Source organism: Diadema antillarum, unplaced genomic scaffold (assembly GCF_040938485.1).
Source record: "Diadema antillarum isolate AM-2024a unplaced genomic scaffold, OU_Dant_1.0 seq00000512_RagTag, whole genome shotgun sequence".
NCBI classification, from domain to species: domain Eukaryota; kingdom Metazoa; phylum Echinodermata; class Echinoidea; order Diadematoida; family Diadematidae; genus Diadema; species Diadema antillarum.
Window position 1 is genome coordinate 574,507 of NW_027271466.1, and position 27,428 is coordinate 601,934.

Consider the following 27,428-nt stretch of genomic DNA (forward strand, 5'->3'; position numbering starts at 1 on the left):
TCCTGTCTTTCTGTTATATCCAGAGTTGCTTAATATGTTTTTTGAACGCAGATACACGGGATCCTAAGTTTGCATATATGCGTGAAATGATGCCTCCTTGTTTTCGTTTTGCATCGCGTTAGAAAAATGTTGGATATTTTGATTAATCATATATCTGTTTTAACTGTCAGATTCAAATTATACTTTGCTCAATTAGTTCGTTCAATTGACTTTGTATTACATTTATGTATGAAAAAGAAATTCAGAAATCAAATCAAATCAAATCAATTCAAATCAAATCAAAATATTCATATAAGCATTAAATTTGTTTCTTTTTCGTATTTTAAAAGTAAGACAAAAAGCTTTCCTACTACAAACCTTATTGTCATTGATAATCCAAATCCGAATTATGATTGAGCATGCTGAGTAATAAACAAGTGTTACTTTATTTCTTTGCATCTAAGTGCTCACATTAATAAACTCCTACATTCAGTGGATAGTGGTGATTCAATATGGGAGACGTATAAAATCCTCAAATAAAGTAAACTGTTATAGTAAAATGTTCACGTCGATGAACTTGGTTGAAATCCCTCGGTATCAGCGACAGTGGCTTTAAGAAAACACACTGTGAATTATACACAACTGCTTTGAGATTGCTCGTCTAGTAAGCTTTTCAAACCGTCTTTATTCGGGAAGGTATTATTCGTGCTCATTTAAGGAACTCAACAAAACAGAATATGATGGATGTTAATTTTTCATTCTACTCCGCATTGTGTGACATGTTTAGATTAGCTTCAAAGATGAAGGCCTATCAGATTGAACATTTACGATCGACTTCTTGGCAAGACGGGGTTGATGCGTTCCAAACTGGTGTGTATGTCAATGGATTATCGTTGGATGACGCCACACACAGCAACGTTGCGCTTCCATTGACGACGTAACCATCATCACAATCCAGTGTTACCGTGGATCCAAGTTGTGTGATGTTCGAACCCCATTTTCCGTGTGAAACGTTACCGGGGTAACCACATTTTAGCCTGTTACCTGCCAATATAGAATGGTTGTAAAAAGACAGTATACAATAATGGGGATCGTCAGTCATATGGGAACATGAGTAAACAATTCTTTATTATGTCATGCTTTTCTTCTCCATAAAGTGTGAATTTATAATCCTTATTCTTAGATGGGGGAGGAAGGAGGGGTTCGTGGAATATCAGGATTAAAAACTAGACGAGACTAATGCAGAAAACTTTTATCAGTTTGGGAAGGTCATTAGTTATGTGCATGGGGACCTGTTATTACGTTGGAGATACAACTCGGGGCAGGCTCATTCAATATCATACTGTATATAGAGATATTACAATATGAGGCAAATATGACTTAGGAATTAGAACTAAAGCAGATCATCAGTGTTTAAACCAGTAAAAAGATTAAGTTTTTTATGATAATAATAATAATTGTTTTGGATATAAACTCCAAATTTTATTGTCCAAGAATGGAAATTCATTTTTCCCAATTGATCGTGGGCCCGGCAGCCACTGAGCAGCGCCAGATCGACGTTGCTCTAACCTTTTCAACTGTTGAACGGCAAACAAGGTAGCAGCAACTCCCATCTTTTAACGTCTTTTGGTATGACGCGGCCGGGGTTTGAACCCACGACCTCCCGATTGTGAGGGCAGCCGCTCTACTCACTGAGCCAACACATCGGTTGTGTCAAAGTTTTAAAGAATTACCGTTGTAGTTCATGCATGAAAATTTAACTTTACGATTTTAAATAGTCGTAGTACGTCACTTTGATAAACACTTTGTTTTCTCTGAATGACTGTTACCTTACCTGAACTGCATGGGCCGTTAATATTCAGCTACAGCCTTTAATTCTGTTGCCTCGTTTGTTTGATCAAATCATTGTAATCTTAACAACCAAAACATTAAATAAAATTATTTTTGTTGTTGTTGTCATGATCCAAGTCGCAAAAACTGTGGGGTGCAAATGAGCGAAACACTGCCTTTTTGGCAATCATGGTGAATGCCGTGTTTGCCGTTTAGGTTTCATAGTCCAGATAAAAAGCTCAGATAAAGCTCAGATAAAAAGAAAAATAAAGTACCCCAGGACATTGATTCTACACTCTGACAGATTGGGAGGGATGCATTCCACACAGGTAGTTTGCTGTCGGAAGAACGTATGCATTGCAAAGTGACACTGCCATTGATGACGTAACTATCATCGCAAGTAAGAGATATTGAGGAGCCAAGTGACGTCTCAGTAGAGTTCCATCTTCCGTTAGAAATATCACCAAGGAAATCGCAAAACATCCCAGAGGCTGATATGCAAGAGGTAAAGGAGAGAGGGAGAGAGAGAAAAAGAGAAAGAGAGGGAGATAAAAGGATGGTGTCAGTCGCTGCCAATGCTTGCCCTAACAAAGTAACACTTACAAGGAATATGAAACCATGGCATTAACTTTAAAGGTTCTGTTTTTCTTTCGTTATACTCGTTATAATAGATAGCACTTCCAAATTGTTCAAAGAGCGCAAAGCAAATTTACATGCCCCCACGAATTAGACGTATAACTAAAGATTTCATCCCTCATATCTACTAGTATATTTGTACAATACTTTCCTATCCCTGAGTGTTTTTTGTGTTAATAATTCCATTCGAGGAGAGTTTGTGTAGAGTTGGATATTGACATATACTCACACTTACCTATTGTCCCTGAGCTGTGCAAGGTTTGAATTCAAAACTAGAGCATCATGTGTTCAGTGAGTGCAATTCAAACGAAATTGAATATGAGACTGGGTGGGGGGGGGGGGGGGGGGGGGGGAGACGTACCCTCCACTTCTTGGCAACATGGTACCGACGAGTTCCAAACAGGGAAGTACGTCGACCGTCCAGGTAGTCTCACACACTGTAGTGTGGCGTTACCATTGATGACGTAACCATCCTCACAGGTCAGGTTTACAATGGAACCAAACCACGTGACGTTGGAGTCCCATTGTCCGTGCTGGACAACGTCAAGTTGGTCACAAAAGCCATAGGAAACTACATTATAGGCAACCAGAAATGAGCAAAATTTGTATGAAGTTATGAGGCACAAAAACATGTTTTGAATCACCATTACGCAAGCTATCAATTTGATTACCGATGTTCATATCACACGTAGCCAGATAAAGTTTCTGCATGAATTAACGTTTAGTGCTAAGGATGGGCAGCTCTTCAGACGGAATGTTGATGTGTACTAATTCAAAACAAAGCCATGGAAGGCAGTATAGAAAAGTGAAGGTAAACGCGGTAAGTGTACATTAATGTAAAAAGCGACAGAAACATGAAGGAATCTAATTTGGAAGCAAGACATTTAGTTCAAAACACAACAGTCCTGAAATATTAGAAAACACTCTTACGCCCCCCCCCCCCCGAAATAAAGAGAGAAAGATAGATCGATATGATTTTAATGATTGATATCTGTTACTTAATCCTTTCACTTGTTTGTTGTTTGTTTGTTTGTTTTTATTTCTGCGTTCAATCAAATACAATTTGAATACAAATTTCAAAAAGTACAAAGACAAAGAACAGCAAGTGCAGTGAAATAAATCGATAACAGTACACAAATAGATACACATAGGTGATTGCATTGAGCAATGTAGATACACAGAAACATAAAATAAGATATACAGTATTTTTCAGTAAACAACAGAGATCATTGAATGCAGGAGACCACCATCGTATGCGATTAAGCTTGAAATGGATGGAGGCTTCATAAAATGACTATCCAACGACACAACTCTCTTGGAGGAAAGTGATCAGGTGGGTGCAGTTCAGTTGCAGGTGTGAGTGCAAGATGCAGTTGAAGGAAGAAAATAGAGATTGACTAAAAAAATGACAATCATTTACCATAAATGTTTGTTATCTTGATTGGTTTGAAGAATATGATTGTATAAAAGATCGTTTTAGTGAAGCTTTCAAAGAATGAATACTTGAGCAGGACTTTATATTGTCCGGGAGATTATTCCAAATGTCCGGACCCGAATGTCTTTTAGAATTATGTGTCACTAATAATTTGGGATTCAAAAGATGGAAATTTCTACATATACGAGTACGGTACGAATGGACAGAAGTACTAAACCTAAACATGTTATTAAACGATGATGGAAGTTGATCATGTATGCATTTAAACATAATTACTGCTACTTGAATACAATGCTTATTCAAATCACAAACCTTCAATGTTTTAAGTTCATGAAACAAAGAATCAGTATGAGCCAGAAAATGCGATCCTGTACAAATACGTATAACTTTCTTTTGTAATTTCAAAATAGAATTTATTTTGGTAGAGCCGCAAGTTCCCCATACAACATTGCAATAACTTATATGCGGGAGAATTGAGGAATTATATCATAGAAATAAAGTTTAACGAGGAAGAAAAAACTTCAGCTTGGAAATAATCCCTATATTTTTAGAAATACACGTTGTAACATAATGCAAATGCTCATTCCAAGTCAAACTTTCATCTATATATACTCCCAGAAATTTTGAATTTGTTTTCTTTTCTAATGGGATATCATCAATGTTAATATGTATCAGCGTATCTACATTATGAGAACGAAGTTTAAAATGAAACAAATTAGTATTTTTTTTATATTCAAAGAAAGTTTATTAGACTTAAACCAATTTGATACTTTACTAATTTCAATATTTAAAGGATCATTTAAAATCTTAAGATCTTTATGAGAATAAAATATGCTGGTATCATCAGCAAATAAAACAAAAGAGAGAAGAGAGAATGTATTAATGATATCATTGACATAAAGAAGGAATAATAGTGGGCCCAGAATTGAGCCTTGAGAAACACCATATTTAATTAAAAGGGGATCAGATTCACAACCATTCAAAGTAACATATTGTCTTCTATTAGTTAGATAATCTTTAAACCATAAAAGTGCTTGTCCCCGAATACCATAATGACTAAGTTTGGAGAGTAAAATAGAATGGTCAAGAGTGTCGAATGCCTTACTCAAATCACAAAATACCTGCAAAATGTTCTTTATTTGCAAAAGCACTCGTAATGTTATCATAGATTTGTGTCAATGCTAAATCAGTGGAATAATTCTTTCTGAAACCATATTGATTGGAAATAAATAAATCATACTTATTGATAAATTTAAGAAGTCTATTATAAACCATTTTTCTAAAATTTTGAATATACTAGGCAACAAAGAAATGGGACGATAATTGCTAATTTCATGAGGATCATCTTTTTTATGAATAGGATTGACTTTAGCTATTTTCAGCAGATTTGGAAAAATACCTTGTGATAAAGAAAGATTAAATATATGGCTTAACGGTGGATAAACTATTTCTTTCAAAAGCGTCATACTTATTTTATCAAAACCACAAGATTTGGAACTATTTAAAGATTTGGTGATATCAATAATTTCACTGGGACTTGTTGGGTTGAAATAAATAGACTCTTGATTTTGGTCAAAAAGATATACTGTAAAATGAGCAGAAGTATTGCTAATTTTAGTAGTAAGTTCCGGACCGATGTGAACGAAAAATGAGTTAAATGAGTTTGCATACGTTTTGAGATCATTTATGTTCATGCCGTTTAATGTGATATCATCCGTTGGCGGAGAATCAGGCTTTTCACCTAGGACCTCTTTGATGATTTTCCATGTTGCATTGATATTCGAAGAGACCTTTTTCATTCTATCAGAAAAACATAATCTACGGGATAAACGAATCAATTTTGTCAATCTATTTCGATAAACTTTATGCATATTCAAATTAAATTCAGTTGGGTTACGAATATGTAACTTATAGAAAGAATCACGAGTGCTTATGGATTTCAAAATACCTTTTGTAATCCAAGGATTTCTTGGTTTACTTCGGTTATTTTTTATTCTACATAAAGGAATATTATTTTCATAATAATACAACAATTTATGATTAAAACACTTATATGCCAAATTAACATTATTAGTACTATAAATATCTGTCCATTCCTCTAAAAATCAATTCTGTTTCAGCAATTGTACATTACGTTTTGATTCTTTATAATACCATATTTCATCACGTAATTTGTTACGACCCAATTTACATTCACAAATTGAGAATATTGGTAAATGATCAGAAACTTCAGAACATAATATACCCCCCGTAATTATACTATTATATACATTCGAAAAAATATTATCAATCTGAGTTGATGAGTGCGGATTTATCCTGGTGGGTTAATTGATAATCGACACAAAACCATATGAGCACATTAAATGCATACTAGGGGAATTATTGTTATCAGACGTGGGGGAAAAATTAATGTTGAAATCACCAAAAATAAGAACATGTTCACTTTCATTACCTATCTTATGGAAATATAGATCCAATTCATCACAAAATAATTCACAGTTCAGATCAGGGGGTCGATAAATTAAACCTATAATAACATTTTTAGAAATTGAGTTATCAATTTCAGTGAATTACGTTTCTGCATATCTTAATGTGATTTCAGAACGGATTTTAAACTGTAAACTTTGTGCAATGTAAAACGCAACACCGCCACCCCTTTTTCCTTGACGATCAGCCCTAACTATTTTATAATTTTCTAAATTAAAGATATCTGGGGAGTTTTGATGTAAACAAGTTTCACTTATTCCAATAACAGAAAATTCAAAATTGCAAAAAATTATCCAAATATTCAAAATTTTTATTAAAATTCCTAGAGTTTATATGAAGAAGTGAAATATTATCTGGACTATACGGTATAGTATCATTGAATTCAAGGGGTGTGTAATATTTACTGTCGCGCATAGGCATAACGTCAGCAAGAATATCGGGAGTATTTACCTCTGACGCCATTTTGTAATACAGAAATGTAAATTACCGGAGATTTGAAAGACAACAACTGCATAGGTGTTAATGTGCATTTTGCAAGTGCATACTATTGTGCAGGTGTGTGTACAAAGTGCAAATATGTGTGGGGTTTCAATATACAATACAAAGTTCGATACAATTAGACCCATCTTGGTCACAGTTGCAATAATTACTCAATTACAACAGATCACCAGGGGATAGCCGGACCACTCAGTACAAGGGTGTTGTGTTTTAAAACACGTACACAAAGAGAACTAAAAGACCGTGACACTTGCCCAGTTGAAGTTCAGTGAGACTTTCCAGTATGGGGGGGGGGGGGAGTAAAGGGGAGTGAAGGTACATTTCTTGCAACATCTGTATTGGCTATTGAATGTGAGACTTTTAACCATGCACCAACTAACACACGTATCAGTGAAAAAACTACAGTACAAATATTAAATGGAAACCAGGGTGTTCAAATAGGAACTTAAATGTATATCGATACGTATGCGATTTTATGATGTAATCAAAAAAAAAATGGTATAACTAAATACTTTTTATTGTGTTTGTTTAATCTGACGAAACAATACTAAATTCATCAAATTGATGGAAAATTATAACCATTACGTAAAATGTAAACATATACCTACAAAATACACATTGTTTACAGCAAAAGCAGTCAAAATTACCATTAAACGCATAGCACACAGCAGATTTGAATTCCAGGTCCGCTCTATCAGCACATATCCACTCATGAAGGTTGGTTTCTGAAGAGGATATGCTAGAAAATGACTCTGATGGGACGCACAAGCATGCGCCTCGATGTAGAACAGCTACGTCCGCAAACTGTCTTTGTCCTCGGCACATGAAGATACACTCCAGGTCGTGCTCGACGGCATGTCTGGGGAAACTCCGACTTAGAGTGTTAATCTGCGTACTTGATAGCTTCTTGTAACAGCCAAGGTAACCAGGAACTGAGGGGAGAAAGACCATAATGAAGAATAATTTTCCCGATAAAGAAATATGAAATATTCTTTCAATTTGTGCACTAATTTGATGAATATATTGTATTTCATAATCGAGTTGTTTATTCATACATTTTAAAGGCAACAGTGTTAGTAAAGCTTGTCTGGAAGAAAAAAAGGCCTCATTTGTATTTTGGGCATAAAAATTATGACCGAATTCATAAACCAAGAAAAAAAAAGAAACCTCTTAATCTCAATTAGTCAGAAAAACTTGCAAAAACTCAATTAGCCATATGTTTTATGATCCCAAACCTTAAAATCATGTGGAGGGTAAATTGCTCTTTCAGGAAATGATAAAAGAAAACAACAAAGATTGATTAGTTTCATCAATTTAGCAATGTGAGTCCTCATGTAAAGTAGGGTCCTGCGCAATTTTGTTATTTTTGTGATGCTGTGTCGACTTATCTACCAAAGGCGCAAAGAATCTTTTAACTTTTCAACACGTTTCCTCACCTCGGCATTTTAAGTGCACGGCTCTCTGAGAGAGACATTCGGTCCTTGTCCACGAGCAATTCACCATACTTCGTGAATCTGTGAGACGAATTAAAAATGCATTTCAATGATAAACGGAGAGCATAAAACTACATTTACATTGTAAAAACACTAGTTACCATTACATCTTCTTGTAATTGTAGATTTTCACTATTTAAGAATAAAAAATGTGATAAAGCATAACGTTTGCTTATAAAGGAAAACATCGTTAACTATATCTCCGTCATGTCTTTATTTTTGCATTGTTATGACCTCATTTGATCTAATTAATCTCATTTCACCTAATCAAACCGGATACTTCATCACATTGAATTTGTTACCCGTGATCACGAAATCATGAAGAAATGCATTTTCAGGACACTTTCCCCTTTAAAAGATGTCTGTAATAACGAACAGCAGAAAAGGTATATATCTTGAAAGGTTCAAACTAACGGTTGCGAGTTGCACAATGACAACATAGGTAATTTACACCCAGCACTATCCTCTGTAAGATTCGCAACCTGAGATAATCGAACACAGTTGGAGAAAAGTTTCACGTACGTTCGGGACAACTTTCAGCCTTGATCCAATTTCCTGCGTTTAAATGGGAATGCAACTCGACGCTAGAAATCTTCTGATAGGAAGGAAAACCAAGTGCTCCACAGATCGAATCAGCAACGTTTTCTGTAAAATCATCACTGCAAACAAAGCTGTCCGTAGCAGATTGCCAAACCACAACACCCTCGAGAGGAGACTGTTCCCCGATGAGTTTCAGATGAGGAAAAAGTTGTGTATCTATAGTGTGTCACAAAAATAACAATACTTAAAAAAAGAGAGTAGTATCTCTAAGAGAAAACGTTGTTACACAACATGAATCCTACTTAATGTTAAAGGGACTGTAGTACTGGTTGAGGTGAGGATTCAGGTTCATAACATTTTTTTGGTGAGATAATGAGAAATCTCTTATGAATTGTGAAAGAGCATGTAATTTTAAGAATGATTCAACTTTTGTTTGGCGAAAATTGGCCTTGAAATGGCTGAGATATCAAAGATAAAAAAAGTGATCCTAATAAAATTGACATGTCAAGACTTTTATTATGATCTCCTTATTTCACCTTGTTTTTAGATATCTTAGTCATTTCAAAAACTGATTTTCATTAAACAATCTTTTGAATCCCCTTAGAATTACCCATTGTATTGTAAGATTTCATAGAGTGGTTTCTAAATATCTCGCAAAACGTTACAAGCTGAATCCTCACTTCAACCAGTACTGTACAGTCCCTTTAATGCAAGAAATAAAGAATGCAACAGTTACATGTTAACCTTTGTAGTAATTTATTTCTGCACTCTGCCGAGTATCAGTGTTTAAGGTGTTTTTAATGGATGTTTTGGGTTTATTTTTTTTTTCTTCAATATTCTATCGAACATGAACATGGCAGGGTAGCCATCAGTTAACGGCCATCATACTGCACTGTTCTATTTGAAATCAAATCATTTGGTATAGATCATGATGGTGCCTGTAATAACAAAATGACACGTTTATTCATGACAGAAATGACAATTTGATTGTTTATCACCCATAAAGAATGGAACAAGTTACCTTTTAAACACGTTGCGGTGATGTCGACTCTCACGGGATATATATATCTCCGGGTCGGATATATATAGTCTAAGTCTCAGCTTGTGGCCAAGTGAAAAGATAGGTGGGGATTTGCTGAAATTTTCAAGTTCAATTTCACTCTTAATGGTAGAAATCTCATCCTCTGTGGTAACCTTTATGTACTGATTGTTGATAGATTGCAGCCATAGAACCATCCTTTGACCCTTAGGTGCTTGTATTTCCCACCTGTCGGCAACTACCCGTATCACGCTGTCTGCCTGGATCGCAAGGGTAGTGTAACCCATCGAACAGTCGAGAGTTTGACCTGAAATCAGTGGCGAACATCAGTGAAATAGATATAAACACATAAGTACCTTCAATATTTAACATAATTCATCATATTTTTTTTCCAGTAGCGTGCCAAAAGAGGGTAGGCCTATACGTTTTGGAAGATTTATTCTGTATAGAACGCAGCATGGTGTTTCGAGAGAGACAGCAGTTTCCAGTGTTTCACAAGCACGTGCATTCCTCATGATATTATGTAACGTAGTTCAAAAATTGAAATTCAAGTTTATTCCGTTTTTCGACAATAAAAAATATAGCATAACATACATCACTCTTTCTTCAGTGATAGAAATCGTATCAAGAAAACAAAGTGAGTTTAACAGAGTAAAACAGTACTTGTATACTTATACAGTAAAGACACAGTACAATGCCTGAAGTAAATTGAAATAAAGTGAAATATCAACGTACATAAGGCGAAAAACGGAGGGACCCACTGAAAAAACAAAGCTTGTAGAGTGTGGGCCCCTCGGGAGAGAAAGAATCAGTGAAAATATTGGTAACAATCGGCATCAGAACAGCAACAAAAATGTATGAAGCAACAACAGCGAATGTAATCATAACAAAAACAAAAAAAAAAAATTTTTTTTTTTTTAAAGAAATTGACAAAATAGAAATGGAGATGGAAGCCCACAAAGAGTCAGACAACGAGTGTCTGGGTGGGCGTCCAAACTGAAAGCAAAAGACATGTATACAGAAAATGTTGGGCAGAAAATATTGAAAGAAAAAGAAGCAAGTAACAAATAAACAAATAACAAAAAATAGTTGAATGGATACCTAACATTGTTTTCCCTTTCAAACCATGCATCTTTCTTGTCTGACTCATGCTTCAGAGCGGGTATTTTAAAAGTGGTTTACCTAAAAGGCACCCGTTATTAGGATTCCTTTCGTTGAACTTGCGCGGATTTTCAACAACTAGAACAGAATATCTAGACAAATGTGTAACCCTCCTTACACATGATTAATCTGCGAACTTAACAACCGCTTGTTCAGCATCGGGTCATTTGGTGGCATTGTTATCTCTCTGATGAATTTTCCGAATTTGCGCATGAAATTGTATGTCTATAATAATGCGTGAAGCTAAAAATTATCAAACTTCCCCTATGTCAGCACTGCAATTAATACCAATACCATTAAAAAGGGGAAAATAAGTCATCGCTTTCCGTCTGAAAGGAAATGGGTAAAATATGTATATGCGCATATTTTTTTAAGGATAATTGTTGGGGGTTCAAAAATAACCATCAAAGAAAATATAAAAGTACTTACCTATCACGTCCGATGAAATTTTGGGAGGCAACGAGAATCCTATCACCATTGCCATTAATGTCCACTTGCTTAAACTGAGAGCCATGACTTCATTCTTCATGTTTGCTATTCAGAGTCAGACTCTACTATTATTAAGCACAAGCAGATCTATTACCGTGGAATAAACAACCTTTCTCCTCAAGCAGAATTTTCTAACCCAATATCTGTACTAAACAAGATGGCGTCTTTGTTCAGACTACAACTTGTCGCATCAATGACTATACAACGCAATAATTAGACTGTGTCTCCCGCTCGCGCCCCTGCGCACGACAGTGCGCATTAAAGTGTCCACACTCGAGATTTGGATCAGGTGACATGGTACAATGACAAATCATTGAAGTGTACTGAAACAAAAGAAACTATAGCCAACCAAGCATTACAACAATTAAAAGTGATTTTGTCACTTTGTTGTACACATTATTGGGAGGGGTTTTGAGAAGGGGATTTGTAGACGTGTTGATTATGAAAACGTGCGAAAAAGGGACTTACTTTTTTGTTTTTGATGACCAGGTTTGATGGGATGAATTTTCAGAACGACGCAGAAAATCAAGTTCTTTTCAAGATCGACTTGAAATTGAAGCTATATGATTATAACAAAATACGAGGCATCCATTATAGCAAAATAACAAACGTTCATCATTTCGTAAAATCAAAATTGAAGTGTCCTACCGACATTTTCGTCCTTTTAAGAAATGTAAACGATTTTCCATATTAGAGCCTAAAAGCATGTACAATTGTTACTGTCTTGATACAGGACGCTTCAATTGCAGTCATTTCTAGAATCTATTTAAAAACAAATGTCTTATGTTTCATTATGAAACCGCAATGATAATAATCTTCAAGTGACGGATACAAGTCCCTGCGTAGATACTCTTGTCAGTGGCATCATCCCTCTTAGATTCTTTTCGAGTGTAATCATATACCCACCATTGTATTCGTTTTTCACCACTTAAATTAATTTCCCTATAGAGGAAGTAAGTAGTGTTTGACCCGAGGAAGATAAAACGTGCGATTTTTTGATAGGGTCACATCAACATTTCTAGACGAAAAGACCAACAAAAATGGCAGTATTAACAAGGGGAAGATCTGTACTTCGTCTTTTGCAAACTACACCTTTTCCAACAGCAAATAATGATTTGATTATCAAGATAGTGCTATCATGACATCAATAAGATGAAACCCATAGTTATAGGGGGGGGGGGGGAATGGTATGTGAGCAATTTGTGAATTAAATACTAATCATTAAACATTGGCATGATCGGTGAGAAACAGTGGCAGCATTCAGAATAAAAGTAATGATTTGGCTAGTTTTGGTATCTATTATGCTTTGAAAGTCACACTGAGAAGTTTTCTCTTGTACCTGGACAGGGTTTCTTCTCAAGCTATTGATTATAATAAAGGAATCTAGTGCTGAGTTGTTGTTATGTCAAACACATTACTTTTTGTTATCATATTTATTTTGTTTTTACTTGACCGGGCAGTACGTGAGCTCTGATATGAGTAATTTCTACAATGTTCGTAAGAAAAGTCAAACCATGTAACGACATTATGAGTTTTGAAGTCTGACCAATGATTCTCCCCGTGGGGGCGCTGTGGCATAGTGAGTGGGGGCGCTGTGGCATAGTGGATAAGACTCTCGACTCCCAATCGGAGGACCCGAGTTCGACTCCCGCCCAGTGCTTGCGTCCTTGGACAAGATGTTTTACCCACCACGTCCCTCTCGACCCAGGTGTATAAATGGGTACCTGGCAACGCTGGGGTAATAATCATGACAGGGCTCTCTGGTAGAGCAGTGGCAACACTGAAGAGGCTACCCTTGGTAAATAAGACCCTCCCCTCTTTTCTATGAAAACATTCCGGTATATGCATTGTTTCACAGCGTCCGGGAAAAATACTTCTTGAAGGGATGAGTAACTATGATCACAATCTATCGAAACTGAAACGGTAATCTAACCCGTAATTTGGCTGTATAAATAGTATAGCCCGTGATTTCAGACACGTTTTCTCATAGTTTACATAACGTGTTTTCTTCATGGTCTTACTGTATGTATGTATATATATATATATATGTATGTATATATATATATATATATATATATATATATATATATATATATATATATATATATATATATATATATATAATGACTGTGTGCATGTCTTGCGTGTAGGCCTACACATATAATTGCTGTTGGGGCGTCAAAACCATATTCGTATGGGTATTTTCTTTCCCAAACCCAGCATATCGGCATTTAAAGTGTCCTTTTAGCAGTATACTACTATGATATCAACATGGATAGACAAGTTTTTTTTTCTTCAAATTAATATATGCATCAAAACATTTAGCCAGGTTGCACCTTCAATTTTATCGACGTCACAGCACGCTTGACTTGAAATGAAACTGACATGAAACTGATTACATATAGGCCTATGTATATATACAGGGCTCGACACTAACGGTGGCCCGGTGGCCCGGGGCCACCAAAAAATGAAAGTCGGGTCACCAAATTTCAAAAAAGGGCAAATTTGGTGGCCCGCCTCGGGCCACCAATTTTTTTTTAAAAAGAATGTCAATAAATTCGTAAATTTTTGCGCCGGAAATTAGCAGTTAAATTTGTTTAAAGGATGGATGAAAAGGACTGAATGAGTGCCTGAGAGTGAGTGTTGCGAGTTTGTTGAGGTTTATTTATGAGTAGATATGTCCAACTTCCAATTCTTACTATGATAAAACTTAAATATTTGACACATTAAAAAAAACACAGGACTTTTAACATTTTTTATTGTTTTTTTTCGGGCCACCAAATTTTTTCTCTCGGGCCACCGAACAAAAAAGTTAGTGTGGAGCACTGATATATATATATATATATATATATATATATATAAGAGAGAAGAGAGAGAGAGAGAGAGATAATTCATATGGATATACTTTAGGAATTGAGCAGACCGCGGCCAGTTTGCAGTATTCACAAGAGCGTACTTTATTCCGCTTTGCGTTTTTCTTTATTATTCCAACATCACCGACAAAAAAAAAGAGAAGCCGTGCACTAAGTCCTGAAGTTTGTATTCTGGCATAAACAGTTGTGAAACTTTATGTAATACGAAAGAGAACTTGTTATAATCTATATACACGGTTGGGGTAGAAATATATAATAATGTTTCTTGGCGTTTTTACACGTGCTCTGCTTTTATATTTGATGGTTGTGGTTTCTTGGTTACAAGATACTTACTAACTTATTAATTTACGGAATAAACCAGAATTCTCGTGAACATCGCATCTTCTAAACAAGAAAACATACTCAGTATATGCTGAGGATGACAGTTTGCTCTGATTTTTAGTAGAAAGAGTCACTGTACTTGAACCACTGGATGCGCAAAAGCTGTAGCACTACTGACTATAAGTTTCTACGCTTCTGTTGGCAATTATTACAGATGGAAATGTCAGGTGGAATGCACAAAGCCAAATTCTGTACATAAAAATATATGGCAATTCAGTGGTTTTTTCCTTTAGAAAAACAACATCAACAAAACAACCAATCTCGTACGAGCGATCTAACGCACTTCATTCATATTTACAGCTCTATACGTATTATACAGACAGTGGAAAATGAGCAAAGAAAATGGAATTCCATCGGGATTCGAACCCGATATCTCCGGATGCTAGCCCTGTGCTCTACCGACTGAGCTATAGAAAGGCCTAGTTCACTGTTTGTCCCAGAAACCCTAAATTCTCAATGCTCGGATGGTCAGAAGCTATAGCAGTGTGTTTGTGTGTGACACACACGCACACACTTAAACCTGGCATAAACCCGAAGGATAATTCAACTTGGGGATAAATGCGAGGGATCACCGAATACAGTCACATACATTTCCATTTTGTTTCCTTATCTTCTCATTAAACATCAACGTAAACAAAGAAAATTTATTTTGCATTCCATAACTATCGACCTATTGAAAAGAGACCATGGCGTTATGGTGGATCAAGCCCCCCCCCCCCCCCCCAATAAACTTACACACAGAGGTAAGAATCAAAGCATTGTCAGCGCAACACTTTGCTGGTAGCTTCATTCTTACATGTTTGGAAATTCATATATATATACAGTAATTATTCAGTTACTGTACATCGCACTAGGTTTAACATCTTGTCGATTGACAACTTAATTGTATCGCCTTTCACCTAGCGCCCATTTTGATCAATTAATATTTTTAATCATTACAGGCGTAGTGGGGTACCTTATTTGTCATGTCATTGAGCATGAAAGCAAAAAAAAATCAGGTTTTCCTCCATATCTGATAACATCAAATTCCACATGAATATTTCCGAAATTTTAAATGCCATTTACATGATTGAAGTAGAAGGTATGGAATACAGCTCTGCTCAACCTGTTTTATTGTAATCGTTTTTACCCGTCGTGATGATTTACCTTTATAGCTCTTAAACAATATTAATTGATTAGCCAGTGTTTGATTATTTTCAATTATGTCATGATTCTAGGCCGCTCGGAAAAAAAGTGAGAGAAGCTATTTCGACTTTTTGTTCAGAACTAATATCTCACCCCGTCGCCCCCTACGACGTACACATAAAAACATTCAGCTGCCCCTTACAATCTCTTACAAGAAAGTCTGGACCTCATAGGTTTCATTGTTTATATGAAATTAATACAGACTGTCCACTCAATAAAGAGGAAGAGATAAAAAAAGCACATCTTCCTATACATGTGTCCGTATATGTATCATTTTGAGTATTAAAAAAAAAGTATTCACAGATTAAAATGCATTTGAATAGCAATCATTTAGGAATATGAGTAGGGAATAAACTGAATAACCTGCATAGTTTTTATATACGCATGCTCACTGTAATTATGAATTCATATACAACATCGTCCGAATAACTAAACCTTCTCTTCTTCTTTCTTAAACCATCGGCCAATTGAACTACTCTCCTCCTCCCTAGTCCACTGTTGCATAGAGCTCTAGAGCTGCGCTCTCTGAAACGGTTTCTTCTTCTGCGGTGCCCTGATGCCCGTCAGAGGAGCCATTTCCGTTTGCAGGTCTTTCTCTCTGCTTATTCACTGTCGTATAAAGTTCCTCGCACCCACGTGCAAACAGGGAACTATCCTCCTTTTGGAAACCTCCATCTCGCTTATCCACATTTACATAGAGTTCTACAGATGCTGTATCGGCGGTATTTCCGTCTTTCGTTGTCTCTGCTTCCCTACCAATGGAACCGTTTTCCTTTGAATGTCCATCTCTGTGCTTGTCCACTTTGGCGTACAGTTCATCGAGCATACATGATGAAACAGAGCTAGCCTCTTGGAGGAAATTTCCTCCTTTCATTTCCACATTTACATAGAGATCTACAGGTGTTGTCTCGGCGCCATTTATGGTTAATGGGGTCTGTCCTTGCCCTCCAACGGAACTATTTTCTTTTGACGGTCCATTTACCTGCTTGTCCACTTTGGCGTACAGTTCCTCGAGCCTACGTGCTGAAACAGAGCTATCCTTCTTTGAGAACTTATCTCCTGTCTTATCTACCTTTGCATAGAGTTCTTCTGTGGTGCTTTGGTGTGCTTCAGTGGAGCCGTTTTTGTCAGAAAGTACACCTCGCTTATTCTGCACTCTGGCGTACAGCTGCGTGCAAGTCCTTGGTGAAGCAGCACAATTTGGAGCCATTTCGTCTGCGCTCTCATCGCTCTTGTAAACGTATCCTCTCCTAACAGAGTGTTGGGGAAGATTCAGCTGGCTGTAGTCATCGGAGTCGAATGCTGAAGAAAAGTCCGTTGCATGGCCGATTGTAGGACCCTTCGTAGATTCGAGCGAGTTGTATTCTGTTGTGTCAAACAGGCGGACTTGCTTAATCGCAGTCCCTTGGCCAGATGTGACAGTGAAGGGGAATTGCAATTGTTCATATTCCTCATCTCCACTAGATGGCATCAGATGAGATGTTCCCAGTTGGCATTCTGCTCCAAGTGGTTGCTCACATGTAAAAGGTAGCTGTTCAGTGGACGAGCCATGATTCCAGCTGCCCTCCACCAAAACATTGCTAACTGAGATTCGTTGCGTTTCGGTAACTTTTCTGCGTACCTCGTCAGCATCCTGGTAAACGTGATCTTGATCAATTGCAGAGTTTTCAGCTCTTACAGGGACGGGATATCCCTCAGAGCTAGCGGTATGGCTGACGGAAGGTATCAAGGTGTACAGTTGGAAAGCAACATTGTTAGCGCGACTACCAGGTCCAGGAGCTACGTCATTATCGGCCTGGTCTGGATGGGATGGCGGTTTATATCTACAATGAAAAATATCGTAATATACTACATTTAAAATGACATGTGAAAGAAATACTGTCAACGAAACGTATCCTATGTTCAGATCTATTTAGATCTCCAGGAGATAAGATCTTAGTTTAGAAACATTGCAGTTTTATGTGTGCATTATGTGAAACAGATATCCCAACAGTTCATTCGCCATTGCAATTATAAAATCAGAAAGGACCAAACCCTTTTGACGAGCTACATAATTAATCAAATCGAATAGAATCACATCGGACAAGGACTTTTACAATGTAATCACTGTAATCAATGTTATGTCATCAGGAGCTGAGTAAGATGCTGTGTGATCATGGGATGATATGGTTCTTACGTAAAGAGATAATTTCAGTAACTTAACCCTCTTCCTCCTTCCCTCTCTATCTCTCTTTCTCTTTCTGTCTGTCTGTCTGTCTGTCCGTCCGTCTCTGTCTCTGTCTCTCTATACACAGAATATATATATATATATATATATATATATATATATATATATATTACCTTTGCCACTCCGTTTTCCTCCACAGTTCTGTACACAATTTATTTTGCTCTTATCCAATATTTTTATCAGCACTCACAACGAAAAAGTTATCTCTTTGCCCTGACTTGTTTATGCATTCATTTTTTCTTTTTGTTTCATTTTCCATCTGGAAAGGCGTCTGATGAATGAATAAAGCGGGATCTTTAACGAATGTGGCTTGTGACTCTCTCACACATGGGATATCCACGTTATGTCCCATTCGACAGTCCGAGGGGCAGAATGATTTGCCTTCAGCACATGATTTTGTATCACAAACATTGCTCAGTAGGACTGGACTAACTCGTGGGTGAATCATAATCTACTTAACTTCTGCTAAAGACAACGCACTCTACTGCTCACGTTTTGTTGAATTTTCTGAATATGACTGAAATAAGGGATTTCTCACGCCAGTGTGACCAGTGGTATTTAGGACAACTGAATCTTTCACAAAAACTGACAAAAACCAGAAAAACAGGTTTAAAGAAAAGACTAACCTCTTTCTGCGATACAAGCACCAAGCCGTGATGAGAAAAAGCAGGCTGATGAATATCAGTATTGAAGCCGTCAGCGGTACCAGCAGATGGGGAACTGTGTCTAAAGGGTACAGAAATATAGATACATTATACGTATGTCCTCATATATGCCCATTATATTCATGTTTATTTATTCGTTAATTTTGTTTTACGTTTTGTAATAAATATTATCAGCTCATTCTCCCTGTCCTGACGTCGTTACGCTGGAATCACACTCAATGCATCATTATACGATGATGTATACGGGCCCTAGATACTGGAATGACCTCTCCCCCGAAATAACAAGCTGCTCGTCTCTATATTCCTTTAAACGCGAATTAAAAGAGTTTTTATTGAGTGCATATCTTGCAGACACTAAATAGTTGTAATGTCTTATGTAATATTGTGGTATGTTATCGTCCCATCAAACATTCTTGTCAACACGCTGCAGATTCCATTTTGGGTCTTGCCATCAGGGTCTCCGAATTCGCAATTCCACATTCTACTTCGTTTCCCTCTCGTCCTCTTTCCCTCTACCTCTCTCTAACTTTCTATCCAGAGCTTGACGGCAGGCACCAAATGGCTTAATAGCTGTACATGTTACTTTTTGTATCTTACCGATCATATCCTGGCGATAGTTTTAATGTAACAACGGTTCGTAGTAAGTTCGTACCAAAGTAGGCTTTATAATAATGCAAATCATGTTCTACTCCGGAAACTAATGATAGCTCGGTCACAGTAATGGTTCACATCTTAGTATAGTTTTTTTTTCTTCTTCTTCTTCCTCTTCTTCTTCTTCTTCTTCTTCTTCTTCTTCTTCTTCTTCTTTATCAAATAGGTATACCCCACTCTTATTTGGCACCATTACATCATCTGGTCTTATGTTCTATCCGTTCTCCGTTTCTTTTTCACAAACTCTGATTACTCGGGGCTTACAGCCAAACAAGCTAGCTTTCATGTAGGTCCCGTCATACTTCTCTTTGATCAACCCCATTTCGATTTCGATTTCGACCAGTTATCATTACATGTAATTACTGTGTTATCACCATGTATATTGTTTGTTTTCTGCACATTGTTCACAAGGTAAAAGAACTTGTCTGATTTCTGTTATAATGTTCATAAATGAGAAGTAGGAAAATAAATGAATTTAAATTTAAACTTAAATTGAAATTTATTATGTTCATTATTCTATATGACTTGTTATGTTCAAACTTCTATTCCATCCATGTCTGTATAAACAGACAATCAAGCTGAGGAATACATATTACAGATTAAAAGCCGCTACGACCAATGACGACCCAGCTGGTATCCTGCGACATAATTATACTCTATTGCCTTCTATCATCTCGAGATGAAAGCGTTTGCTACAAATTATCAGCACCATACCATTTTTTTTTCTGTAGATACACAAACACACTCACACGCCCACACTCACTCACTCATGCACACACACACACACACATACACACATAATCATTCATGTACTTGTTGACACTGCGAGTGTATGAAGTTGAGTGTCACACTGAACCTGTAGTACATGATACAAATCTTAAGGATAACGACTTCACGTGTCTTACTTCACATCGAATAATAACGACATAGTTTATCACATGAAGAAGTGCCAGTACTACACTCTTTTTGAACGCGCTAGTATACAAGACAAAATGATGTCAATGCCTGCGAACGGGATGTTGTGCATTCTGGAACTTGTAGTTCTCAGTTTGCATTTAGCTTGATTATAAGAGCACAGTTTTATTTGATACATTCTCGAAACTCAAGAGAAGCTATTTTTAAGTCAGTGAATTAGGTTGCCGACAAGCCATCGATATGTCAATTATCATGCATTTTGCAGGAGTCCAGCAGGTTCTTATAGAGAACAGGTGAAGTAATGGAAATCAACACAGACACAGACAACACACACACACATACACACACATATACACGTTTAGGAAATGACAAAAAGCCAGTTAGGTTTTGATAGCAGCATCACACGTAGGATTCTACATATCTGTACTTTGGAAGTAAATTTTACGTTCGACTGCTTGACAAATTGGGATAGATGCGTTCCACACTGGTTGGTGTGTCGAAGTGTTGTCGTTGGATGACGCCACACACTGCAATGTAGCACTGCCACCGATGACGTAACCTTCATCACAGTCCAAGGTTACTATGGATCCAAGCCGCGTGGTGTTCAAAGCCCATTTTCCGTGCGAGACGTCACCAAGATGACCACATTTTGGTGTATTGCCTTGTACTGAGAGAATGATTATAGAAAGCATTGTGAATTCCCGGTAAATGATATTGTTAGTCGTATGTAGAAGGCAAGATATTAATTCTAAGGACTCTAATTTTTGTCTGCCGCCAATCGTGCATACCCTTTCTTTACGGCGATGGAGGGAAGAGAAGGAATTGGACCGGCGTTCCCAGTATATAACGCCGTGCCCAATGAAAATGAAAAGAAAGATTTAATGCTTCATCTCAACAAAATATTTCGAAAAATTAATGAAACTCGTGCAAATAGTTTTAACATCCCCTTCCGAAGCAGTCGATATTCGTATACTATACTTCTTTTCTCTCTCCTTCTTTCTCTTTCTCTTTCTCTTTCTCTCCGTGTTCATATTAAAGCATCTTCACTGGATTCCCGATTGTTAATAATCACACATGTCTAACGTATATAGTTTTACCCCTTTATTGTCCGCAAAATCCCACATATTTTCATAAATCTCCGGAATAAAGTTCAGTCTCTGCTCGACGTTTAAAGCATAAGTTCCTTCGTCCAGTTGTCGTATCATTTAGCGGGCACTTTATCGTAAATGTTGAAACCTTCGGATCAGGGTCAGTAGGTATTTACCTTCAACTGGTTGACAAGATGGAACTGATGAGTTAGCGGGTAGACCATTGTTGGAAGGGTCGATGCACAACAATGTTGCACTGCCATTAAGGATGTAACCATCATCGCAGTGCAGGGTGAATACTGTACGTCCATTCATTGTCGTGTTTGAATCCCATTTTCCGTGAGATACGTTACCAGGGGGATCACATTTTGACTCGTTATCTGGAAAGGAAGGAATGTCTCTCGCAGACTCTGAAATTTGAATATTGATGTTACAAAATTAGTACAATAGGTACAATTCAAGTATTTCAGGAATACAACGATATAAAAACAAATTAATAATCCTCGCAGTAGTTAACAACTTTATACTGTAATGGCACATCTGAAAATCAAATAATTTCATCATCATAATTTCAAAGACACTGGTGGGCAGTAAGGTTGATGTAAGTGTGATATATATCTATTAAAGTGTAATGTTATTGTGGTTGCTGCAGAGAAATAATAAGTGAGGTATAAATGTCCCAATTATATGGTACAGTTCTATTTCATGCATAGAAATAGAGTGACACAGGTGTTTGTCAATGGGTGTGTGTCGAGCTCCCCCTCTCTCTGTCAGTATCAATGACAAAGTAAGCAAGATTGGTCAAAGGATAGATATGACATAACCAATTTTCCCTCTTTTTTAAGAGGCTATATCACTCTGAAGAATATTCCACATGCAAGAAGTTTCTCTTTAGAGTGTCATTTGGTTGCCCTTATTCTATCGCACATACAATATTGATATATAACTAGGCGGTAAATGCGCCGAATTTCTATATTCTACATATAAGGGGTGTGTATACAGTATTATAATTATAAGGTATAAGACATCAAGACATGATTAAACGATTTAGATTTTTTTTCTTTGCTGAGCGTTTCCTAGGACAGTAAACTCCCGAAAGTCATAACTATAATTATGATATTAAATTACCCGTCAATTTCGAATTATAGGCCATAGTCCTGTTCTGAGCCCCTTGTTTTTAAAACTATTCCGTGTATTAGAGCTATGTGAACGTCAAAATGAAATCTTCTCTAAAATAGATTTCACATTTACGTTCAACTGCTTGGCAATAAGGGGTTGATGCGTTCCAGACAAGGGAAGTTGTTGTTCGACCATCATCAGGCATGTCCGATGACTGCATACACAGCAAGGTTGCACTACCATTGAGCGCGAAACCATCGTCACAGCCCAGGGTTACCATGGATCCAAGCAGCGTGTTGTTTGAATCCCATTTTCCGTGCGTTACGTTACCAGGGTGACCACATGTTGACTTGTTACCTGGATGGGAGAGAATGACTACAAAATACAATTTTATTATTATTATCATTAATATAATCATAATCTGTTATTGTTATTTATTTATCTTAAGGTTTCTGTATTATAAGAGCACAGATATTTTCAACCATAATTGCATCTATAATCCAGTTGAACAGAAGAATAGACATCCACTCGACCAGCTATATGCAGGTAGTCTATCATATTATTCCACGCAGTGCATTGACTCATGAACTCTTAAGACTAAATGTTGTCTAGATGTGTAGAAATTCCTAATATAGTGACATACAGAATAGTTCCTCTTGTAATTTCCTTGAAATACATCTAAATAGGTGAATGCCTTCATAATTTGCACTTTAATGACTGACTGCGAAATATTTCTTCTTTTCAGATGGAAATTACAAATCAGGCATAACGTTCTTAATATTACTGTACGTTATTCTTGCCTTTGCCTTCTTCAGTTTTCGTTGTTTCTCTCATAATTCTACTGATATAAATAACGTCATTCATTGTGCTACTTAACTTTGTCATGAAAGAGTAGATAATTGCATTGAATCTTTTACAGTCCATTCTGTGTATGTACATTGCGTTCCTCCAACAAGTTGCTTCGAAAAGATCAAGTTCTTTGGTATATTCTTTTATTGCAAAAACCCCTGTGCTCTCAGCACATTCAAATGTCAGATTCTTTACTTTTTTAATCATGAGTTTTTGCACGCTTTTTCCCATCTTTTCAATGACAGTGTTAACATGGCAGTGTGGTGTTACATAAAGGCAGACATAAAATATGAACTGCAACTCCAATACACAGCTATGTGTAGGTGTTATTTTCTTGCCACAAACACTTAATATGCTAGAATTGGTTGTGACTTCAACTGAGCCGAGTGGTCGCGGACTCCTATCTAATTTTATCAGTGTAACTTGGACTTGTTACTGGACAATTCAAAGGGTGAGAAGAGGATTATATCTAAATTAAATAAATTACTAAATGTGAGTATACTGAAAGGACTCACTGTCAACCGCTTCGCAAGATGGGACAGATGAGTTCCAAACCGGAAAGTAAGTCGACCTTCCAGTTTGTCCTACACACTGCAGTGCCGCGCTGCCATTTATGACGTAATCTTTATCGCAAGTGAGTGTTACTATGGAGCCAAACCACGTCATGTTGGTATCCCATTGTCCGTGTTGGATAATGTCAAGTTGCTCGCAAAACCCGTAGGAAACTACATCCAAGGCAACCATAAATTACTTCAATTAGTATGGAGTTATGATGATGCACAAAAACGTAATTTGAATGAACATTACGCAAGCTGCTTGTATTGGAGAATGTGGACTGGTTGTCAAAGTCATATAGAAAACTAGATATAAAGTTAACCAAACAACCACATATTTATAAGGATAAATGGTGTACAAAAACTTTCTTGGAATCACAAAAACACAGCATTACAGAAACTCGATTGGACTTTTAATACATGTACCGCATGCTCAGGAACATGACGCAGAAAACAGGTCAATCAAATTGGAAATCTTGATTTTGATCTGTGTTGTGTTCATTGCCTCATCACATTATTCCTCTACATGTAGTTCGTGTATGAAAATCATCATTTTAATTTGAATCCAACTCGTGGCGGTAGGATCATCCAGATATGTGATTTTTATTTTGAACATAGATGGCATAAAATACAATGTTTTCTTCTGAAATTTATGTGAAAGTGCATTTAAAGTTATTCAAAAAGACAAAGAAGAAATTGCTTATTTTTTCATGTTCTAAAAGTAAGCATGAAATCTTTTGATAAAATCATTTTTTCCTTCAAAAAGTTGGCGTGCCATGTAATCCAGCCATCTTGCACTCTACTTATCATTATGTTAGTTGGGCATCATCAATCAAGTCAACACCACACCATGTGACACGGAACAGGAGTATATACTGAGTATTTGTACATAGTTTGAAAAAAAGTATATATGTGACCGTGCACCTCAAAACGAACATAAAGTCGCACACACTGATTTTACGTGAGGACTGAAAATAAGTGAAATGGGTCAACCTAGCCGAACTTGACTTTTTCATATTTTCTGAAAGAGCAGGTCTTCTTTTACATTATGCTAAAATTTAGTATCAATAAACGGGCAGGAAAGTGTGCTTTTTTAGCAGTTTATCTCAGACGTTTTTTGTAGAATAGTGTGATTAGGTGTGTCTTCAGAATCCCGTTTTCATTTCTGAAAAACCTTGTCCACACTCTTCACTTTCAACTCTAATAACTTTTGAAAGGATAGTGCTTCTGCTTTGAAAGTTGGTATTAATTATGGACAGAATGTGTTAATAGGGCATGCTTAATTTCAGTTTAATTTGATAATTCCTTCATTGTTGTTACTCTGGTGGTTTACTTCCTGTTTTTTGTCCCATTCATCGCACAGCCAGCACGGTTTGGTAAAGATTAAGCGCTTGAATAGACACTCTACTTCAGAGCCTCTTTTCTCAGTTAACACTTTTCCTGAGTTTGTGCTTTCTTTCCAATATTTAGATAGGTTAGGAGAGTCCATTTGATTTGAATTATACATCATTTTAAAGCTTAAAGTCTGCTTTTTCAGAATATGGTCTTAACTAAAAATTCATGTCTGGCGACCTTTTGTTTGTTTTGAGGTGCAGGGTCACATATGTGTGTGTGTGTGTGTGTGCACTCAAACCACAAAATAAACTGTTTTTAGCATAAGCATCAAACAGTAACAAAACTACACGAAACATGACTTTACTCTCCCTTTAAACAAGTAGGCATCACAGCTTTCATAATAATGGATCGATGTTTAAAATTCCTTTCAAACTAAAAGCTAGGAATGCATATATATATATGTAGTAGATTCTGTGCAAAATTAACTTGTTGGTTAATGAGTGCCTCTAACGGGAATCATTAGAGACTATCAATTTCAGACTTACAAAGAATACATGTTGGGATATCATGGCATAAAACTCACCATTAAATGCATAATACAGATCTTGTCTGGATTGCAGGTCGGACATGCTTAAACATGACCACTGTTGAAGAAAGCGGTAACCTCGATGGGTCGAAATGGCTTCCAGTTTCTCTGATGACAAACACAAGCATCCTCCTTGGTGCATAACGGCTAAACCTGCAACTTTTCTTAGTCCTCGGCATATTGAGACGCATTCCATTTCACTCACGTTTCGCTTTGGCAAGCCCTGAAAAGGACTATAGTCTTGCAAGAGGGGTGGTTTCACAAAGCATCCAAGAAAACCTGGTTCTGAGAGAAAACAATGCATACTGTATGACGAACTTTCTGATTGATGAAGAACAGAATATTTTTTTTGGAGTATCGATAAATTATCATTACATTCTGTTGTCATCAACCAGGTAATACATTTCTAGTTGTTACGGCACTCACTCCAGCATAATCTAATCAATGAAACAATCAAACAGAAAGCTTCATTTTGCCTTCTTGTGTTTCTCATCAGATAACGCATGATTTTTAAAATAAAAAATCATAAAGCGTTTCTAAATGCTGTATTGTGGGAGGACTTGAGGTTTCGGAGGGTGATCAGATGTTGGTTAAAGATATGGGTTTCCTGTTGCTTGATGCGCAAAAAAAAAAAGAAAAAAAAACCTATTAGTTTTCTTAATCTATGAGAAAGTAAAAAAACAAATAAATCTCTGTTCAAAACCTAGGCAGGGGAAATTCCATTATGTATTTCACTAGCAGTATTTCCTCACCTCGGCATTTCACCTTCACGGCACTGTTAGAAGGGCATTTGGCACGTGTCCACGAACAGTCTATCAAATTTCTCGAATCTGTAAAATGAATTTTAGCAAATTGCCAAATAGACATTAACCATTTTAATCATCATTGAGACTTGTATTATCGAATTACATATTTATTAATTCAAAAATGCAACGTGAGGAGAATAGAAGTATAGAATATATACCTTCGCATTGTCCATGTTTAAGAACTAAATGCCATTGTTTTTAATCTGTTTAAATCTATTGAATCCATTTTATGTTCACATTCTTAAACACATCAAAAAGAATATGAGTCAATTTTAGATTTAAATGAGATTGCGATTTCTTTTGCCGTTCTTACAACCCATCAAATGCATTCTTATTGTTTGTAAATGTCTGTGTACTTTGTACCCATGTCAAAAGTGTTGTAATAGTGAATAGTATTTTCCCTCGTACTTACCTGCCCAGTATGGGCAGGTAGTATCCTTTGAACGTTCACATACGTTATTTCATTTAAAAAGAAATAATGGGTTTTAACGGACTGCAAGGAAGTTAAAACAATTTACTCTTGAAGGACACAGTAGCGATGTTGCCGGGCAGATATAGGGCAGGGGGGATTACGTAACAGGTGACCCCTGCTCTTGCTGCCCCTCTC

The 27,428-nt window shown here is 36.7% G+C and overlaps 3 protein-coding genes and 1 long non-coding RNA gene across 5 annotated transcripts in view; all 4 read right to left on the reverse strand.

The window, feature by feature from the left end:
- Positions 1–27,428, reverse strand: part of LOC139734191 (uncharacterized) — a 116,233-nt gene that overhangs the window by 42,493 nt on the left and 46,312 nt on the right. The window lies entirely within an intron of this gene.
- On the reverse strand, positions 575–8,378 carry LOC139734132 (E-selectin-like). The gene is made up of 5 exons (XM_071644942.1): positions 8,302–8,378; positions 7,513–7,797; positions 2,807–3,016; positions 2,085–2,300; positions 575–1,023 (listed from the first exon to the last, which is right to left on the reverse strand). Exons 1-5 carry the CDS (start codon positions 8,366–8,368, stop codon positions 791–793), a joined length of 1,011 nt encoding a protein of 336 aa, XP_071501043.1. The 5' UTR covers positions 8,369–8,378; the 3' UTR covers positions 575–790.
- Positions 8,980–11,767, reverse strand: LOC139734133 (uncharacterized). The gene is made up of 3 exons (XR_011711143.1): positions 11,528–11,767; positions 9,920–10,244; positions 8,980–9,114 (listed from the first exon to the last, which is right to left on the reverse strand). It is a non-coding gene; the product is annotated as an uncharacterized lncRNA (long non-coding RNA).
- LOC139734187 (uncharacterized) lies at positions 15,691–26,309 on the reverse strand. Of its 2 annotated transcripts, none has more exons than XM_071644992.1 (7): positions 26,013–26,309; positions 24,056–24,265; positions 22,824–23,048; positions 21,749–21,982; positions 20,930–21,151; positions 18,880–18,979; positions 15,691–17,849 (listed from the first exon to the last, which is right to left on the reverse strand). In XM_071644992.1, the coding sequence occupies exons 1-7, from the start codon at positions 26,209–26,211 to the stop codon at positions 16,514–16,516; spliced, it is 2,526 nt and encodes an 841-aa protein (XP_071501093.1). In that variant the 5' UTR covers positions 26,212–26,309; the 3' UTR covers positions 15,691–16,513. The 2 variants fall into 2 exon arrangements, with proteins under 2 accessions (XP_071501093.1, XP_071501092.1); XM_071644991.1 differs by having other exon boundaries at positions 22,824–23,066.

Coding starts and splice junctions, on each gene's coding strand:
- LOC139734132 (XM_071644942.1), bottom strand. CDS start 8,368: ATGGTGAATTGCTCGTGGACAAGGACCGAATGTCTCTCTCAGAGAGCC. Junction 3,017..7,512: donor TGTGTGCTATGCGTTTAATG/GTAATTTTGACT, acceptor CCTATAATGTAG/TTTCCTATGGCTTTTGTGAC. Junction 2,301..2,806: donor ATGTTGCCAAGAAGTGGAGG/GTACGTCTCCCC, acceptor CTTGCATATCAG/CCTCTGGGATGTTTTGCGAT.
- LOC139734187 (XM_071644991.1), bottom strand. CDS start 26,211: ATGGAATGCGTCTCAATATGCCGAGGACTAAGAAAAGTTGCAGGTTTA. Junction 24,266..26,012: donor TCTGTATTATGCATTTAATG/GTGAGTTTTATG, acceptor CCTTGGATGTAG/TTTCCTACGGGTTTTGCGAG. Junction 23,067..24,055: donor ATCTTGCGAAGCGGTTGACA/GTGAGTCCTTTC, acceptor TGTATTTTGTAG/TCATTCTCTCCCATCCAGGT.